We start from the raw sequence: 20,901 nt of genomic DNA, 5'->3' as shown, positions 1-20,901 counted from the left end.
CCTTCATTGATTGGTGTACAAGAACACCCAGATCTCTTTGTACTGCCCCTTTACCTAAATTGATTCCATTTAGGTAGTAATCTGCCTTCCTGTTCTTGCCACCAAAGTGGGTAACCATATATTTATACACATTACACTGCATCTGCCATGCATCTGCCCACTCACCTAACTTGTCCAGGTCACCCTGTAATCTCCTAACATCCTCCTCACATTTCACCTTGCCACCCAGCTTAGTATCATCAGCAAACTTGCTAATGTTATTACTAATACCATCTTCTATATCATTAATATATATTGTAAAAAGCTGCGGTCCCAGCACTGATTCCTGCGGTACCCCACTGGTCACTGCTTGCCATTCCAAATGGAGCCGTTTATCACTACTCTTTGTTTCCTGTCAGCCAACCAACTTTCAATCCAAGTTAGCACTTTGCACCCAATACCATGCGCCCTAATTTTGCTCACTAATCTCCTATGTGGGACTTTATCAAAAGCTTTCTGAAAGTCCAGGTACACTACATCTACTGGATCTCCCTCGTCCATCTTCAGAGTTACATCCTTAAAGTGGGACAAATCCCCACCCATCTAAGGGTGTCAAAGGTGCCTTCACTATAATCTTTCAGAGTTCTCTAGATACAGAAGTCATCTATCGGGATTGAAAAAGTGCATATGTCACTCTATTTTTAAGAGCAAAAAAGAAAAACCAGGAAATTAAAGACCAGTTAGTCTAATATCTATGGGGGAGAAATAGCCTGCAATCAAGAATGGGGCAACTGATTATCCTGAAAAATTTCAGTTAATCAGGGGGAGCCAGCTTAGATTGATGACAGGTAGGTCATGCCTGACAAAACTCACAATTTGTTTTAGAACAGGTGACCCTGAAGTAATGGGCAGCGAAATATCTATGGATGTTGTTTATATAGATTTCCAGAAGGTTTTTGATGAAGAGACTGTTAAATAAGGTTGAAGCTCACAGAATTGAGGGCAAATTCACTGATAAGGCTGGGGAATTTGTTGAGGTGACAGAAAGTGGGGATAATGGGTAGGTACTCAAATTGACCAGTGTTGTCCCACAAGGTTCTGAGGAAGGGTCACTCGACCTGAAAAGTTAATTCTGAATTCTCTCCAGATGCTACCAGACCTGCTGAATTTTCCCAGCAATTTTGTTTTGTGTTCCACAAGGATCTGTGTTTGGGCCTCAATTAATCACATGATTTAATAACAAATTGGATAATGCCACAGGAAGTCATATATTTAAATTTTCTGATGACACAGAGTTAGGTGGCACTGAAGACAACGTAGATGATAGTATAAAATTACAAAAGGATATTGATATACTGAATGGGCAAAACTATGATATATGGAGTTCAATGTAAGCAAGTGAAAGGTTAACTATTTTGGATAAAAAATGATAGATCAGGTACTTCCGAGATCGTGTGAAATTAAATACAGTGAATGTCAAAAGAGATCTTTAAAAGGTCACAAACAGGTGCAGAAAATAATCAAAGTGGCTAATGCAATGCTGGCCTTTATATTGAGAGAAATGGAGTACAAGGATGTAGAAATTATGCTGCAGTTATATAAAACTCTGGTAAGACTCACTTGGAGTATGCTGAGCAGATCTGAGCAGCATAACTTAGGAAGAATATATTGTACTTGGAAGAAGTAATGTAAGTTTACAAGAATAAAACCTGGGTTTCTGGGGTTAAGTTATAAGGAGAGATTACACAAATTACACCTGATTTCTCTAGAATTCAGAAGATTAAGGGGTAATCTGATCAAAATCTTCAAGACGTTGGCAGGAAGAGACAGGGTAGATAAAGATATACTATTTCCATTAGTTGGGGATTCTAGGGGGTGTAGTCTGAAAATTAGGAATACACCATTCAGGAGAGATATTAGGAAGGACTTCTATACACAAAGGGTGATAGATATTTGACCTCCTCTTCCACAAAGGACAGTAGATGCTAGATCAGTTGTTAATTTTTAATTACGTAAAGTTTTATCAAGCAAATGTAATAAGTGATATGGACCAAAGGCAGGTACGTGGAGTCAGGCCACAGATTGGCTATGATCTCATTGAAAGGTGGACCAGGCTCGAGAGGTTGAATGGTCTAATCATCTCCAATTGACTTTCAATGATATGATTACCAAATTCCACACTGTTAATCTCTTACAGTCAGCAATTAATGGGAATCTAGTTGGACAAGCTATAATTACCATGACTACAAGAGTAAGTTGAAGGTGGAGATTTCTGACTGCTAAACCAAAATCTGTGCACCATTTTCAGGTTCCTGTGCTTCCTTGAATTGCTGCAATCCATTTCTTTCCAATCTGTAATTGCCATTTGGAGGGTGATAACGAGCTGCTTCTTGAATTACTGCTGTCCACATGATGTAGGAGTGCTGTTAGAAGTGAGTTCCACCATTTTGATCCAGTGGCAATGAAGATACAGTAACATAGCTCTAAGTCAGGTTGCTATGTAGCTTAAAGTGTAACTGGCAGGTGGTGGCATGCCCATATGTGTGTTTGTCCTAATCTTTGCAGATAGAAAGGCAGAGTGCTATCAACAAACACTTGGTGAATTACTGCAGTCTGTTGTGCATGTGGTACACAAAGTATCTACTGTGCACCAATTATTGAGGGAGTGAATGTTTAAATGGTGGTAAAGACGTCAATCAACAAGACTGTTTTGCCCTGGACTATATTCATGTTGTGGGAACTTCAATCATTCAGGCAACGATACAGTATTCCAACAAATCCTTGACTAGTGTCCTGAAAATGGTGCACTGTCTTTGGTTTAGCAGTCATGCGGAGTTTCTCGCTATGTTCAACTCCACCTTCAACTTAATTATAGCTTGTCCAACTAGATTCCCATTAATTATTGACTGTAAGAGATTAACAGTAGAGAATTTTGTAATTTTATCTTTGAAAGTCAGTTGGAGATATTTAGACTCCCCCTTGTTGGATCTAGTCTTTGTCAGGCATTTTGGTGGTATGAATGCTGCATGCCAACTATCAGGCCAAGCTGAATATTAGCTATGTCTTGCTGAATACAGATGTAACTTGCTTTCTATCTGAGGAGTTGTAACTGAACATGTGATGGAGTATGTCCTCAGTATGAAGATGGAAATTTGTCTTGACTCGAACTGTGCTTTGGTAACTCATGCTCATAGTATCATGAACATTTGCACCAGTAACAGGTAGGTTAGTGAAGGAGAGGTCAAGTAGGCTTGTTCCTTGTGTTGGTTCTTTCAATTGGGCAGCTATGTCCTTGAAGACTTCATGAATTCAATTTTGTTGTGGCTGTACATATGCTCACATATCATGCTCTCAGCCCATTTTGTCCAAACTATACAGAAAAAATAAATGACAATGTAAAAGGTCATCAACTTCGCATGTTAACACTGACTTTCTCTTTCTCCACAGATGCTGCCTGATATGCTGAGTATTTCCAGAATTTTCTATTTTTTCTTCAAATTTCCATCATCAATAAAATTTGACTTTTACATTCAGTTCTGATTAAACTTTGTGTACACCAGGACTTAATTTCCCACGCCCTACTCAATAATTAACATTTTTTTGAACATGCATTATTTCAGTAGAATGATATGATCATAGCAGTAGTTGAAGGTTAAACCTACAGATGAGTGTTGTATTTAGTCAGTTTTCAACAACATTAACAATACTAAGAAAAGCACGTACAATGTAACAAACAAATAATAAATTAAGGAATTGACTACCTTTTCAGGTTCAATTTGGAATGAAACTTAAACGGTGGCCAACAACATTTACATCCCATGTAAAAATAAAACAGTTTAATGGAAAATGGATTTACACCTGAATCAACTGAGAAAAATGTGTAAAATGAAATGACTGAAATTATAATTCGGTGCTAAACTTCCTTACCTGAAAATAGATCTTAATGGACTTGGTACAAACCACTCCTGTTTTACCACAAATAATATTTTCTGAGACTATTTTGAATGATGGTTGTCTGGAATCCACAGAACAAGCATCCTAAACAAACAAATTGTACAGATTGGTTTAGAAAGTAAATACAGTGAAATACATGAATGCATAAATTGTTTATAAAAGAAAAGCTCTTGATTATTACCTGAACTAAAGTATATTCGCAACTGCCATCAAATACATATTGATTTCCATCAAATGTAGTAACATGTCCTTCTCCATTAATTATGCAGGTTGAAGGACACTTTGCATCCCCTGTGCATTCCCACTTACCGCCAATGCAGATACTATTCAAATATAAAGTTTTAGAGAGATTGAATTGAGATTACATAGATTTTCTCAAAATTATTCCAAACTGTAAAAACAGAAATATAGTAGCAAATTGCATTTCAATAATTTATTTAACATGGTCTATTTAACAACTCAAGGCACTTCCCAAGATAATCAATTAAAGTTTGACACTAAGCAACAGAGGAGATATCAGGATAGATGAAAAATGGTCAAAGTCTTGGTTTTAAGAAATGTCTTAAAAAGAGAGAAGGAAAAACAGCAAATGTTTAGGAGGAAATTTCAGAACCTAGGATCAGGAAGCTAATACACAGCTGTCAGTTGTACAGCAATTAAAACTTAGGGATGTTCAGAAAAGTACTAAACTGAAAGAGTGTTAAGGAAGAATTGAAGGGTTAAAAGAAGTGACAATGATAAGACAGCCGAAGCTATCAAAGATTTAAAAAATCTTTTCACATTGATAAACCAAAGTAAGTCTATGAAGGTTGAAGGAGACTTTGGGCAAGTTAGGATACTGACAGCAGTTCCAGCTGAATTTAAATTTACGTGTGCTGCAGAATGGAAGGCTGGCGAGGAGACCATCTGTAAAAGTCCATGTGATAGCAACGGCATGGAGTTTTACAGAAGGTCTCCAGCAGATGGAAGGTCAAGATAGGAGCCAAGTCAGGCAATGTTGCAGAGATAGAGTTAAGAAGCCTGGATGAAGGGGATATGTTGTTGGAATGTTAACTGGGTGTCAAATACAAGATCAAGGTAGCAGATGGTGTGATTCTGCCTCAGATAATCTCCAGACAGCTCGATGCAGTTGATGGCTCGGGACTGAAATTATGGCACAGTTCAAAGTGTGATGATGCTGCTCCTTTATCAAGGTTAGGTTGTCCTTGGTTTGTTTTTCAGGAGGTCATAATAACACAGGTTCCGAAATGTCTGGGGTTGATCTTCTTGAAGGAGTTTTCAAGTTTAAAAAAAACTTGTACAACGAAAGGAGATAGCTAGTTCTCCCCGCTCAGCTTTTTTCTGGTTGGGGTTTGGTTTGGTTTTAGCAGGCAGTCAGTTGTGAAGCTGCTGGACACAAAGAAAGCCCAAAGTCCGTGCTGATTTTCCCTCTCTCTGATATCTCTCCTGCAAGACCCTGTGTTCGCTATTACCTTTTTTGCAAAGGGGTGTTTTTGGGCATTTTTGCAAGTATTTGGAACAGTATCATGAAATTGGGGGATAATCTGTTGGTTTTCGGATAGGTTATTCAGTACTCTGTTCACTTTTATTTGTGTTTCATTCGGTAATTTTGTAAATAAATTTTGTTTTGTTTAAAAGTAAGTGGTTGGGCCAGGTGCATCACTCCTTCCTTACACCTGCTTAAAATAAATCTCAAAGTTAGGGTCTGGGCTATCTTCTTGAAATGTTTTGAGAGAGTCTGGCCTGGTCCATAACAGATATGGGGTTCTTTGCAGGGTTTCAAATTGGGACTCGAAGGCAGTGAGTCGTAAGTGTTAGTATCTTTTGTCCCGGGTGTTGAGTTAGAGTGGTTTAAACAATGCTTGGGATAGAAATGGCTCTTTCAGTCACCAAGGGTTTTCTGGGGGGTGGAAGAAGTGACTTTGGGGGTTTTACAAAAGGTGATTAAGGCCAGGTTACTGGAATTAGCAGGCAATCTGGAGTTGGAGCTGCCTTCTTCCGTGAGAAAAGGAGAGATAATTACAGCAATAGTTCAGCATTTATATTTTCTGGAAAAGCCATCAGGATCTTTAGAGATGGTTAAAATTCAATTGAATATGAAACAACTTGAAATAGAGGCAGAAGACAAGGAAAGAGTATCAGAAATTAAACAGTTTGAATTACAATTAAAGCAGAAGAGAGAGAAAAGGAGAGAGAGGGAAGGAAGCAAAAAAAGAGAGGGAATTTGAACTTCAGAAACTGGCACTAAGTCATGAGTTCAAAAATGCACTTCCTGAAGCAGTGAGAACTCATGTGGCAAGATTAGCAGTTGAAATAGGTGATGATTATGAGTTAGGCCATTAATCAAAGTTTGGCTTTGAAAATTAATTTCAATCCATGACAAATAAAAATTGGAGAAAAGAGAAATCCTCACGTGGAAAGGCAAAGGTAGATCCTCGGTGAAGACCATAAGGATAACTTACCACAGGGTAAAGAGGAAACCCTTCCTTTAGGGGGAAGGAGAAGTTAAAAAGCTCACGTGTTTTCACTGTAATAAAGTGGGCCACGTGAAATCACAGTGTTGGCGGGTTAGGAAAAAAACGGGAAGTCAGATGTCAGAAAAGATGTCAGATGTTAGGATAAGCCAGTGAATTTTGTTGGAGTGGTAACAGAAAGGACAGTGGAGGCTAGAAAGCTGCAACAGAATGTACAAGTTAGTCAGAGGTTGGTTAAGGAGGAAGTGCCAGATCTTCTTAAACCATATAGAGTCATACAATCATAGAGATGAACAGCATGGAAATAGACCCTTCGGTCCAACTCGTCCCAGCCGACCAAATTTCCTAACCTAATTCAGTCCCATTTGCCAGTACTTGGCCCATATGCCACTTATTCATATACCCGTCCAGATGCATTTTAAATGTTGTAATTCTACCAGCCTCCAACACTTCCTCTGGCAGCTCATTCTATACAGGCACCACCCTCTGTGTGAAAAAGTTGCCCCTTAGGTCCCTTTAAAAATTTTCCCCTTCTCACCCTTAACCTATCCCCTCTAGGTCTGGACTCCCCCACCCCAGGGAAAAGGTCTTGTTTATTTATTTTACCTATGCTCCTCATGATTTTATAAACCTCTACAAGGTCACCCCTCAGCCTCTGACATTCCAGGGAAAACAATTCAATTCAGTCAATATAGCCTCTCTCTATAGCTCAAACCCTCCAACCCTGGCAACATCCTTGTAAATCCTTTCTGAATCCTTTCAAGTTTAACAGCATATTTTGGATAGGAGGGAGACCAGAATTGCACACAATATTCCAAAACTTGCCTAACCAATGTCCTGTACAACTACAACATGACGTCCCAAATCCTATATGCAATGCTCTGACCAATAAAAGAAAGCATACCTAATGCCTTCTTCATTATCCTATCTACGTGCGACTTCACTTTCAAGTAACCACGAACCTGCACTCCAAAGTCTCTTTGCTCAGCAACCACATACCTGTGAAGGTAAAGTTTACTCATGTAGGCCAGCAACAGCAGGTAAAGAGGTTACAATATTAAGAGATACAGGATCCTCTCAATCTATAATGTCAAAAGAGGATGAGATAGGTACCTCTGAAGGACTATTGCCAAAAAAGGCACTAGTAATAGGAATTCATAGTGAGAGAAGAAGCACTCAATTATGTGAAGTGAGGTTAGATTGTCCAGTGAAGAGTGGGCAAGTCGTGGTAGGAGTACTGGACAAACTCTCAGTTCCAGGAACACAATTTGTCCTTGCTAATGATATAGATGGTTCACAGGTAGGAGTGCTGCCCACTGTGGTTGAAAAGTCAAAGGAAACTCAGGCAACTGAACTATTGCAGGAGACATATCCTGGGATTTTTCCTGATTGTGTGGTAACAAGGTCACAAAGTCGCCAGTTGAAACAGAAGACATCAAAGAGTACAGATCAGAAAGTTTAAGTGGAATTAGCAGAGATCCTGTTTGATCAGATGGTTAACACAAACCAGGAGCAAACAGATGACAAAACAGACACCTTTAGCTCAGATAAATTAATTAGCAGAAATATGAAAAATTAAAGCATCTGCATCAAAAAGCATACACGGACAAAATATGTGAATGCACCCCTGAATGCTACTATCTTAAAAATGATGTCTTAATGAGGAAACAGAGGCCATCACATATTCAGACAGGTAAGAAATGGGCAGATGGTCATCAAGTCCACGGCACGGTGGCACAGTGGTTAGCACTGCTGCCTCACAGCGCCAGAGACCCAGGTTCAATTCTCGCCTCCGGCGACTGACTGTGTGGAGTTTGCACGTTCTCCCCGTGTCTGCGTGGGTTTCCTCCGGATGCTCCGGTTTCCTCCCACAGTCCAAAGATGTGCAGGGTCAGGTGAATTGGCCATGCTAAATTGCCCGTAGTGTTAGGTAAGGGGTAAATGTAGGGGTATGGGTGGGTTGCGCTTCGGCAGGTCGGTGTGGACTTGTTGGGCCGAATGCCTGTTTCCACACTGTAATGCAATCTAAAAACAAAGTCGTATTGCCAGTGGGTTATAGAATGGAGGGGTTGTGAGTGGTACATGTGCTACCGGTAGGGGGTCATTTAGTAGTGAGAAAAACTCAAGCTAAAATACAAAAACATTTTAGTGAGAAAAACTCAAGCTAAAATACAAAAACATTTTAACTGGCCTGGACTGCACAAGGATATAAATGAATTTTGTCAGGCATGTCAGGGTAATTGGAAATCTGCTGGCAATAATAAAATATGCACTTTTAATACCTATTCCTGCATTTGAAGAAGTTTTTACAAAAGTCTTAATTGATTACATAGGATCCTTACCTCAAACAAAAAGTGGAAACCTGTATTTGTTAACAGTAATGGATGTGTTCACTAGATTTCCAGAGGCCACCCCAATATGCAATATCACAGCTCAAAGAATTGTAAAGGAATTACTCAAATTTTTCACTAGATGCGTACTACACAGAAAAATGCAATCAGATCAAGGGTCAAACTTTATATCAAAATTATTCAAGCAAGTTATGGGACAGCTTAAGAATAAAAAAATTCAAATCTACCATGTATCATCCAGAGTCACAGGGAGCCAAAAAAGATGGCATCAGACATTAAATACCATGCTGAGGATTTATAGTCAAGACTATCCAGATGATTAGGATAAGAGAATTTCATTTGTACTTATTGCAATCAGAGATGCACCAAATGAATCAACCAAATTCAATCCATTTGAATTAGTTTTTGGGCATGAAGTGAAAGGATTACTAAATTTGATTAAGAAGAAATTAGCATTCAGAAACCACATATTTGGATTATGTGTCAAATTTTTGGGAATTATTAAATAAAGTGGGGGAGTTGGCTAGACAGCATTTAAAAGTATCACAGCATACAATGAAACAGGAAGCAGATAAGAAATCAAGAACTTGCAATTTTGCTGGGGATAAAGTGTTAGTGTTACTTCCAGTGATAGGTGAAGCTTTAAAAGCAAAGTTTAGTGGACCTTATCAAGTCAAAAGGAAATTGAATGAGGTGAACTATTTAGGCGAAAGTGAGGACTGTGGATGCTGGAGTCAAGAGTGTAGTACTGGAAAAGTACAGCAGGTCAGGAAGCATTTGAGGTGCTGGAAAATCAATGTTTCGGGCAAAAGCCCTTCATCAGGAAACTATCTGTTAAGGATTCCAGACAGAAAGAAATCTCACAGACTGTGTCATGTGAATATGCTGAAAAGGTATTTTAATAGGTAAAGAAAGCCAAAATAGTCTGTACAACACAGAGTGAAGAACCAAGTTCAGAGGATTCTGAATTGGACATTCCTCAAGTTAAATTGGACAATGAAGTCGTCAAAAAATTGGGATAAATTGTCGAGTTACGTTCCAGAGGAAAATCTAAACGACCTGAAAAAGAGTTATTACTGTCACATGGGGAGATATGTAGAAATAAGTTGGGAAGTATTAACCTAACTATGCATGATGTCAATATCGGAGATGTTGTTCTGATTAAGCAACATCCTTAAAGGCTTAACCCTCTAAAGTTGGCACAGGTTCAAAAGAAGATGGAATGCATGCTCCAAGACGACATAGTCAAAGAGAGTTACAGTGACTGGAGCTCACCCATAGTAATGATGCCAAAACCAGATGGTACCCAATAGTTATGTGTGGACTACAGCAAAGTCAATGCCATTACAAAGACTGATGCATATCCGATTCTGCTTTTGGTAGACTGTGTTGAAAAGGTAGGAGAAGCAACTTTTATTTCTAAGTTGGACTTGCTCAGAGCATACTGGTAGGTACATTTGTCTGAAAGAGCGAAGACAATTTCAGCTTTCATAATGCCGAATGGCGAGTATCAGTTTAGTGTCATGCCGTTTGGTATAAAAAATGTGCCAGCCATGTATCAGAAACTAACCATTAAGGTAGTTGCTGATTACCCAATTGTGTCATATATATAGATGATCCATTCATTTTTAGTCACACATGGAAGGAACATTTGCAACATTTATTAGACTGGTTCGAACAACTTCGGAAAGCAGGCTTGGTGATAAACCTGGCTAAAACTGAATTTGCCAAAGCCCAAGTCGCCTTCCTGGGCCATGTTATTGGACATGGACAAATAGCCGCATGGAATGCAAAACCAAAAGTATTTGGGGAGCTTCTCATACTATCGAGAAAAAGAGCAGTACTACGATTCTTGCGATTCAATGAATTGTATTGAAAATTTGAACTAAAATTTAGCAGTGTGGCTCACCCAACCAGATATCCCAACCCAATCTAGTCCCACCTGCCAGCACCCGGCCCATATCCCTCCAAACCCTTCCTATTCATATACCCATCCAAATGCCTCTTAAATGTTGCAATTGTACCAGCCTCCACCACTTACTGTGGCAGCTCATTCCATACACATACCACCCTCTGTGTGAAAATGTTGCCCCGTAGGTGTCTTTTATATTTTTCTCCTCTCACCCTAAACCTATGCCCTATAGTTCTGGACTCCCTGACCCGAGGGAAAAGATTTTGCCTATTTACCCTATCCATGCCCCTCATAAATTTGTAAGCTTTCATAAGGTCACCCCTCAGCCTCCGACGGTCCAGGGAAAACAGCCCCAGCCTGTTCAGCCTCTCCCTATAGCTCAGATCCTCCAACCCTCGCAACATCCTTGTAAATCTTTTTTGAACCCTTTCAAGTTTCACAACATCTTTCCGATAGGAAGGAGACCAGAATTGCATGCAATATTCCAACAGTGGCCTAACCAATGTTCTGTACAGCCACAACATGACCTCCCAACTCCTGTACTCAATACTCTGACCAATAAAGGAAAGCATACCAAATGCCTTCTTCACTATCCTATCTACCTGCGACTCCACTTTCAAGGAGATATGAACTTGCACTCCAAGGTCTCTTTGTTCCGCAACACTCCCTAGGACGTTACCCTTAAGTGTATAAGTGCTGCTAAGATTTGCTTTCCCAAAATGCAGCACCTCGCATTTATCTGAGTTAAACTCTATCTGCCACTTCTCAGCCCATTGGCCCATCTGGTCCAGATCCTGTTGTAATCTGCGGAAACCCTCTTCACTGTCCACTACACCTCCAATTGTGGTGTCATCTGCAAACTTACTAACTGTACCTCTTATGCTCACATCCAAATCATTTATGTAAATGACAAAAAGTAGAGGACCCAGCACCAATCCTTGTGGCACTCCACTGGTCACAGGCCTCCAGTCTGAAAAACAACCCTCCACCACCACCCTATGTCTTCTACCTTTGAGCCAGTTCTGTATCCAAATGGCTAGTTCTCCCTGTATTCCATGAGATATAACCTTGCTAATCAGTCTCCCATGGGGAACCTTGTCGAACACATTACTAAAGTCCATATAGAACACATCTACCGCTCTGACCTCATCAATCCTCTTTGTTAGTTCCTCAAAAAACTCAATTAAGTTTGTGAGACATGATTTCCCACGCACAAAGCCATGTTGACTATCCCTAATCAGTCCTTGCCTTTACAAATATACATACATCCTGTCCCTCAGGATTCCCTCCAACAATTTGCCCACCACCGACGTCAGGCTCACTGGTCTGTAGTTGCCTGGCTCGAGACTTGAATGAGAAATGAATGCATTTGGTGGCAGGAGTAAAATAGACTGAAACAGTTTAGCAGTGCATGTTTGCATGATTATTGTCAATGTAATGTATATGAGTGTTGTAAGAGGTCTTGAAATGATGCATTTTTGGATACTGATGGTTCTTTTTTTTTTAAGGAGGAAGTGTGATGATGCTGGTCCATTAACAAGGTTAGGTTGTCCTTGTTTATTTTTGAGGAGGTCATAAAGATACAGGTTCCAAGATGTCTGGGGTTGATCTTCTTGAAGAACCTTTTACGTTTAACAAAAACACAAGTACAATGAAAGGGGAGTGGTCAGTTCGACCAGCTCATTTTTTGCCTGGTTTGGGTTTGGTTTGATTTGACTTTAGCAGGCAGTCAGTTGTGAAGCTACTGCACACAAAGAAAACTCAAAGTCCATGCTGATCCTCCCTCTCTCTGATATCTCCCCTGTAAGACCCTGGGTTTGATTTTACTTTTTTTGCCAAAGGGTGTTTATGGGGATTTTTGCAAGTATTTGGAACAGCATCATGAAGTTGGGATAGTCTGTTGGGTTTTTGGATAGGTTAAGTTATTCAGTATTCTGTTCACTCTTTTTTGTGTTTCCTTCAGTAATCTTGTAAATAAATTCTGTTTTGTTTAAAATTAAGTAGTTTGACCAGCCAAATCTTTCCTGGAATATCCACTTATGCCCGCTTAAAGCAACTAGCAAGGTTAGGGTCTGGGCTACCTTCTTGAAATGTTTGAAGGGGTCTGGCCTGGTGCATAACAAAACACAAGAGTTTTGAATTCCCAATATTTAGTTAAAATAAATTATGGCTTTGCTATGTGGATGTCAAACATACAGTCTGACAATTCAAAGAAAATGGAGGAGTTGAGAGAGGTGCTGGTGAGATACCGTTGGATGCCATGATTATTGTGAAATCTGTTGTTATACTTTCAGAGGATGTCATCGATAGATAGTATGTAAATGAGAAATAAAACAGGGCCAAGGACAGGTCTCTTGGTGAGACAATGTTGCAGGAGAGGAAGATAGCCATACCAGGAAATGTTCTGGCTACAGATGGATAAAAAAGAATGAAATCAGCTAAGGGCAGTTCCACCTGCTAGATGATGATTGGAAGTATGGAAAGGGATATGAGGCAAACAATGCCAAACACAGTTGTTGAAATGGATGATAGGAAATAGTTTACAGTGGTCATAGCTGTATAGAAAATAATTTCTAACATTGATAAAGTCTGTTTAAGTACGGAAGGAGGGGCAGGAAGTTGACTGAAATCAATTGGCAGAGTTGTGGAAAAATAGGCACAGAATACAAAGGCAACAAATTATTTAATGGCACTGGCAGAATAGTTTAAAAGTTAGCCCTGATTTTTTTTGATGGGTGGGGGGAAGGTTGAAAGCAAATTTAAAGAGGAGTGAAATGAGACATCATCTTTGAAGATTGAACTTATAACATCAGTTAATTGGGTGGTCTGTCATTTAGAGTGAATACAGGTAGAATATCAGGAATTGGTCACATGAATAGGATGTGTTTGAAGAAGTCAGGATGGGAGCCAGGACAGAACATAGAGAAATACACAACTTCAGAGCCAACACAGGAGAGAATCTTAGAGAAAGTTTGATCCAGTGGGGGAGGGAAAGCAAGGAAGTAGAAAAGTATCTCATTAGATGGCCTCAATTTTTGAGACAAATAAATCCAAATGCACTTATTATTACATTGGAATAAGGACGGATATATCTGGAAAAATCCTTTTGAAAACTTTCACTTCAAAAAACTTCGCATCAGGATAGAATTGCAGGAACATCAAAGGAAATAACAATTCATATCACATGAGAGGCGATGCAATTGCTTGGTTAGTGGACTCTGATTAGGCAGTACTTCTTGTTTTATTGATTCATGGGATGTTGGCAGCACCTTTCCCCAATCACTAATTGCTGAGATGGTAGTGATGAGGCTGTGAACTGTGACAGTCCTTAGGGTGTTAAGAAAGTGCTGTTAGGAAGGGAGTTCCAGGCTTGTGCATCCATAACCCTGAAAGAACAGTGATATATTTTCAAGTCCAGATAGTGAGTGGCTTGGAGGAGAACTTGCAAGTTTCCATGCAAATTGTCATTTCAAATGGGAGAGATCATGGGTATGGACGATAAGATAGATCAAGTAACACAAATATAGCTTTGCCAAAGAGCATGATAAGAGAAGTAAGAAAAAGTGTCTGAAGGAGATGTGACAATAGAAGTTCTTAATAACTGCAGGCCAAAAGCAAAACAAAATTCAATTTATCTGCTTTCCACTCCAAATATTTTGGCCACTCTGGTGAATCCTTGAAGAAATTACAAGTCTTGTTAGATATTTAATAACAATTTAATTTATTTTGGTTTTTTTTAAATCAATCAGTTCAGGAGGAAATTACATTACCAATGAAATTAATGTGTTTATTATAGTAGTCACTTTACAAAAGCAGTTTTATATTACGTAAGAACAATGTACAGGTCCTTACCACTTCTGGCATTCTTTCACTATTGTCTCACGGGGATGATAGTACACACCACTGAATTCACAAGAGCACTCTTGAAGATAGACACATTGATCTCTCTCATTCAATACCATTCCATATGGACATACACAGCCAGAGATACACTTGGCTGCTAACTAAAGAAGAAGTGAATTGACAATCAGAATAGTATGCATTTAATTGAAAAATGTAGGAATCCACACAGTAGCATTAGGGATGAGCAAAGATCATTTAAAAAACACAAAGACTGATGAACAGAAGGCAGCAACAGAGATCCATGAACAGGACTGCTGGAGACCTAACACCACAACAGGCCTGACATCACAGTGAAGATGATGAGGGACAAACAACACTAAAATGCAAGAACTGTTCAAAATCTTCGGCTATCAATTTATTTCTCCAGTACTATTCCTTTATTGGTACTAGTTTCTCCTAAATTCCTCAATCTCACTACATCCTTGGTTATTTACTGCTGCTAGAATATGTTTTGACCATTGCAAAGCACGTACCTTGTCTCTGACATTTTCTTATTTATTGTTATAATTTCCTCTGTCTTTGCCTACAAAGAATGCATGTTTACTTTTGCTCATTGCTTGTATAGAACGTCTATAAAAAGTTCTTATTTTTTGATTGCTTATTTTTTCTTGCTTTTAAGCTTTCACTTTCTATTTCATTTTGCTTCAGTTTTCTTGATTACTTTTACTGATTTCTAAGTATTCCCAATCATCAAATGATTTCAGGACAGCCTCATGAATTGTAAGATAGTAAATCTCAAGAAAAAGGGGGTAAGAAAGCAGAAACTCTAGCACTGTCAGCCTGATATTAGCAGGTTTTTTTTAGATTAGATTACCTACAATATGGATCGCAGCACTGGTAGTAATCTCGAAATAACTACCTTTGAGATCCTACATTTCAACTTTCTTCCTAGTTCTCCATATTCTGCTTTTAGGATCTCATCCTTTTTTTTTAACCCATGTTGTTAGTACCAATGCGCATTGACCAAAAAAATCTTTGTTCCAACAAGTCCACAGGCCCTTTGTTCCAACCAGTCCACGCCGACCCTCCAGAGAGTAACCCATCCAGACCCTATGTTGACCCCTGACTAATGCAGCTAACACTATAGGCAATTCAGCATGACCAATTCATCTAACCTGCACATCTTTGTGATTGTGGGAGGAAACTGGAGCACCCGGAGGAAATCCACGCAGACACAGGGAGAATGTGCAAACTCCACACAGATAATCGCTCAAGGAGGGAATCGAAACCAGGTCCCTGGTGCTGTGCTGTGCTGTGAGGCAGCAGTGCTAACCACTGAGCCACCTTCCTGCCTATTGAAAAATACTGGAAGTTATTAACAGGAATGTGATAACAGAACACATGAAAGATCATAATATGAGCAGGCAGAGGTGAAATAGATTTATGATGGGCATCTTGCCATTAATGTACTTGTTAAAAAAGTTTGGGATTGCAATTACTTGTGTAGTAAAATGGGCATCTGGGACTTTCAAAAATGAATCTATAAAGATACCAGACAAGGGGTTATCACACAAAATTAAAGTTCATGAACAGATAGAAGATTTCTCCTTGTTGCTGACTTAGTTGAGGGGTCAAGTATCGCATGTCCAGGTTTGCTGACAATGGAAAGTTATGAAGTAAAATGAGCTGTGAGGAGAATGTGAAATGGCTAAGATTGACAGGACAAGACCATAGAACTAAAGTAGGAAAAATGTAAATAAAATGGTACAATGACATTACAGGAGAGCAGCTAGGTAATTGACTGGTATTTCTCCTTTGTCTCTTAGGAATCAGATATCGAGTTATGATGGTAAAGACACTTAAAAACTTTACATAGATAATTAATATTTTATAACTTCAAAACTAAAATTCTTCACAATAGTGTTAAGGGATTCTAAATGTTTGTCAAACATAAACAGGACAAAGATTTTTTTGGTCAATGCGCATTGGTACTAACAACATGGGTAAAAAAAAGGATGAGATCCCAAAAGCAGAATATGGAGAACTAGGAAGAAAGTTGAAATGTAGGACCTCAAAGGTAGTTATTTAGAGATTACTACCGGTGCTGTGATCTAGTCAGAGTAGAAACAGCAGGCTAAAAAGAATGAACATGTGACTGCAATGACAGTGTGAGGGGGAGGGTTTCGGATTCATGGGGCATTGGGACCAGTTTTGCGGGAGGTGGTACCTGTACAAACTGGACGGGTTGCACCTGGGCAGGACTGGGACTGGTGATCTTATGGGGATACTTGGTAAAGTTGTTGGGGAGAGTTTAAACTCGTGTGGCAGGTGGGTGGGAACCAGAGAAGTAGGGTAGTACATGCAGAAATTGAGGGAGAGGTAGAAACCAAGGCACACATTACTAAGAACAAGAACAGACAGGGAAACACTGCTGAAAAGAGCAGAGGAGGTGGTCTGAAATGCATGTGTTTTAATGTGAGAAGTATAATAGGTAAGGTAGTTGAACTTAAGAGATTTGGTTAGTACTTGGAACTATGACATTATTGCCATTACAGGGACTTGGCTGAAAGATGGACAGGACTGACAGCTGAATGTCCCTGGATTTAGATGTTTCAAGTGTGATAGATAAGGAGGTAAAAGGGGTGGGGGAGTTGCATGACTGGTAAAGGAGTAACTCACAGTTGTACTGAAGGAGGATACATCAGAGGACTCGTGCAGCGAGGGGCAACATGGGTAGAACTCAGGAATAGGAAAGGTGAAATGCTGGGGGTATGCTACAGGCCTCCCAACAACCAGCAGGAGATAGAGGAGAGAATATGTAGACAGATTTTGGAAAGATGTAAAAATAGCAGGGTTGTTTTGAGGTGGGTGATTTTAATTTCCTCTATATTCACTGAGGCTCACTACACGCTAGAGATTGAATGGAGCAGAATTTGTAAGGACCATTCAGGAGGAATTCTTGAACATTATGTAAACAGTCCAACCAGGCAAGGGGTTATACTGGACATGACTTTGGGAAATAAGCTTCAGCGGGGGAGCATTTCGGGAGTAATGACCATAATACTGTGAGTTGTAATAGATTCATGAACTGGGATGATAGTAGTCCTCTGGTGAAGGTGTTAAATTAAGGGAAGGCGAACGACAACAATATTAGGCAGGAACTGGAGAATTTTGATTGGAGGCAGCTTTTTGAAGGTAAATCTACATTGGACATGTGGGTGTATTTCAAAAAGTAATTGATAAGCGTTCAGGAGTGGCACAAGAATGAAGGAAATGTACGGCAAGTTAAATGAAGCTTTGATGATCAGGGATGTTATGACCTTGGACAGAAAGAAAAAAGTAAGGTCAAGGAGGATAGGAACTGATGAAGCCCTTAAAGTATATAAGGAAAGTAGGAAAGAACAAACAAGGAATTAAAAGGGCTAAAACGGGTCATGAAAAGTCATTAGCAAACTGGATTAAGGAGAATCCCAAGGCTTTTTATACTTATATTAAGAAAAAAGGGTAGCCAGGGAAAGGGTTGGCCGATTCAAAGACAAAGGAGGGAATCTGTGTGTGGAGCCAGAAGAGGTAGGTGAGGTCCTAAATGAATACTTTGCATCGGTATTCACCAAAGAGAAAGAATTGGTGGAGGATGATCTCAGGGAAGGGAGTGTTGACTCTTTAAGCTAAGTTGCTGTTAAAAAGGAGGATGAGTTGCGTATCTTAAAAAAAAGTATTAAGGTAGATAAGTCCCCAGTTCCTGATGGGATTTATCCCTGAATATTGAGAGAGGCAAAAAAACAAATTGCTGGAGCATTGACAGAGACCTTTGTGTTCTCTTTGGCCACAGCTGAGGTCACCGACGACTGGAAAACAGCCAATGTTGTCTCATTGTTTAAGAAGGGTAGCAGGGAAAATCCTGAAAATTACAGGCCTATTAGCTTCATGTCGGTGGTAAGATTCACAGGGCCAAGAACTGTACGCATTTAGAAGCAAATGGACTTATTCGCGATAAACAGTTTGTTTTTGTGCAGAGGGGGTCGTGACTCGCTAACTTGATCGAGTTCTTGGAGGAGGTGACAAGAGAAAAGCAGTTGATATTGTCTACTTGGACTTCAGTAAAGTTTTTGACAAGGTCCCTCAAGGCAGACTGGTATGAAAGGTGAAGTCACATGGTATCGGGGTGAGCTGGCAAGGTGGGTACAGAACTGGCTTAGTCATAGAAGACAAACAGGCAAAAGTGAGGACTGCAGATGCTGAAAACCAAAGTTTAGATCAGAGTGGTGCTGGAAAAGCACAGCAGGTCAGGCAGCATCCGGACAGGTCATGAGGACAGTGCTGAGCTGGAAGGTTGGAACTGAGGTAAGGTGGGGAGAGGGGAAATGAGGAAGCTGGTGAAGTCCACATTGATGCCCTGAGGTTGAAGTGTTCCAAGGCGGAAGATGAGGCGTTCTTCCTCCAGATGTTGGGTGGTGGGGGAGCAGTGGTGGAAGAGGCCCAGGACTTGCATGTCCTCGGCAGAGTGGGAGGGGGAGTTGAAATGTTGGCCCTCGGGGCGGTGGGGTTGATTGGTGCGGGTGTCCCGGAGATGTTCCCTGAAGCACTCTGCGAGGAGGCGTTCTGTCTCCACAGTATAAAGGAGACCGCATCGGGAGCAACGGATACAATAAATGATATTTGTGGATGTGCAGGTGAAACTTTGATGGATGTGTAAGGTTCCTTTGGGGCCTTAGATGGTGGTGAGGGAGGAGGTGTGGACGCAGGTTTTGCAATTGTGTGGGAAGGGTGCCAGGACGGGAGGGTGGTTTGTTGGGGGCCGTGGACCTGACCAGGTAGTCATGGATGGCAGGGGTAGAAGGATGATTTTCGGAATGGAGGGCTGTGAGTAGTAGTGCTCCACAGGGATCAGTGCTGGAATCTCTACTGCTCATGATCTACATAAATGATTCAGAGAAAAATGTAATTCGTAAATGTGCAGCAGAACATTGATCAGTTGGAGGCATGGGCTGAAAAATGGCAGATGGAACTTAATCCAGACAAATGTGAGATGATACATTTTGGAAGGTCAAGTACAGGTGGAAATTATACAGCAGAACCCTTCAGAGTGTGATATGCAAATGGATCTGGGTGCACTGGTCCACAGATCACGAATGGCATGCTTGCCTTCATTGGAAGGGGCATTGAGTATAAGGATAGACAAGTTATGCTGCAGCTTTATAGAACTTTAGTTAGGCCACACTTGGAATATTGCAAACAGTTCTGGTCACCATACTACCAAAAGGATATGGATGCTTTGGAGAGGGTACAGAAAAGATTTACCATGATGAAGCTAGGTACGAGGGATTTTAACTATGAAGAAAGGTTGGATAGACTGGGTGTGTTTTCACTGGAACCAGGAGGTTGAGGGGTGACCTGATGGAAGTTTATAAGATTGTGAATGCCATAGATAGTGTCGAAGGTATGAGGCTTTTTCTCAGGGTGGAGGGGTCAATTACTAGGGGACACAGGTTCAAAGTGTGAGAGGAGAACTTTAAAAGAGATGGGCGAGGCAAGTTTTTCACACAAAAGATGACAAGTGCCTGGAATGCATTGCCAGAGGAGGTGGTGGAAGCAGACACAATAGCAGCATTCAAGGAGCACCTGGAAGAATACATGAATAGGAAGGGAATAGAGGGAAACAGACCCTGTAAGTGAAGACAGTTTCAATACGGAAGTGCAAAAGGTGGCAGTGTACGCTTAGAGGGCTGAAGGGCCTGTACCTGTGCTGTATTGTTCTTTGCTATTTGTACCTGAGGAGGAGTAAGTCAAAAATAAAGAGGATATTACGAAGAAATTAGCAACAGAACATTGATCTTATATAGTGTTTACTCAAAATATTAGAATATATTTTTGTCTTTCACATGTTTACGAATACCTTCAGCATTTTCATCTCTAACAGAAGAACATCTGGTTTAAGTGCTGACCTTATTATTGTGAACAAAGCTACTAAAATGAAATACGAACTAAAAGAGAAAAGCAATTACAAAATATTTTTATATTTTTCAGGACAGTCACTGTCCAAGACCTCAGACCCCTCTCAAAGTTCTTCATAACCGATCAAGTTATTTTGGACTGTTATAATGTAGGAAATGCATATACCAATTCATGCACATCAAACTTCCATAAACAGCACTGTAATAATGACCAGATAATCTGTTTTTAGTTCTGTTAGTTTGTGTCTTTACTTTTTGGATAAGCCTTGAAGTTCCATACTACTTTTTACTCACACAACGTGTTTCTGTAGCATGCATCTGGCATGTTGGTTGATAAGCTGCTCCATATTCACCATTTTTTGCATTTGCACAATCAAAGTAAATTTTAGGATGGTCACACAATTCTATGGGAAAATATATTAACATGTTGTTAC

At 40.1% G+C, this 20,901-nt stretch overlaps 1 protein-coding gene across 1 annotated transcript in view; it reads right to left on the bottom strand.

Annotated features, from left to right (window-relative positions):
- LOC122558125 (mucin-6-like) overlaps window positions 1-20,901 on the bottom strand; it is a gene marked incomplete at its 3' end in the record, with an annotated part of 278,951 nt that overhangs the window by 59,346 nt on the left and 198,704 nt on the right. The window contains exons 19-20 of the mRNA XM_043706443.1: window positions 20,410-20,497; window positions 20,255-20,284 (exon numbers count right to left, since the gene is read on the bottom strand). Coding sequence (XP_043562378.1) covers window positions 20,255-20,284; window positions 20,410-20,497 — 118 coding nt within the window. The remainder of the gene's footprint in view (window positions 1-20,254; window positions 20,285-20,409; window positions 20,498-20,901) is intronic.

This window comes from Chiloscyllium plagiosum, chromosome 16, assembly GCF_004010195.1.
Source record: "Chiloscyllium plagiosum isolate BGI_BamShark_2017 chromosome 16, ASM401019v2, whole genome shotgun sequence".
Taxonomy (NCBI): Eukaryota; Metazoa; Chordata; class Chondrichthyes; order Orectolobiformes; family Hemiscylliidae; genus Chiloscyllium; species Chiloscyllium plagiosum.
This window is presented reverse-complemented; position numbering and strand designations above follow the sequence as displayed.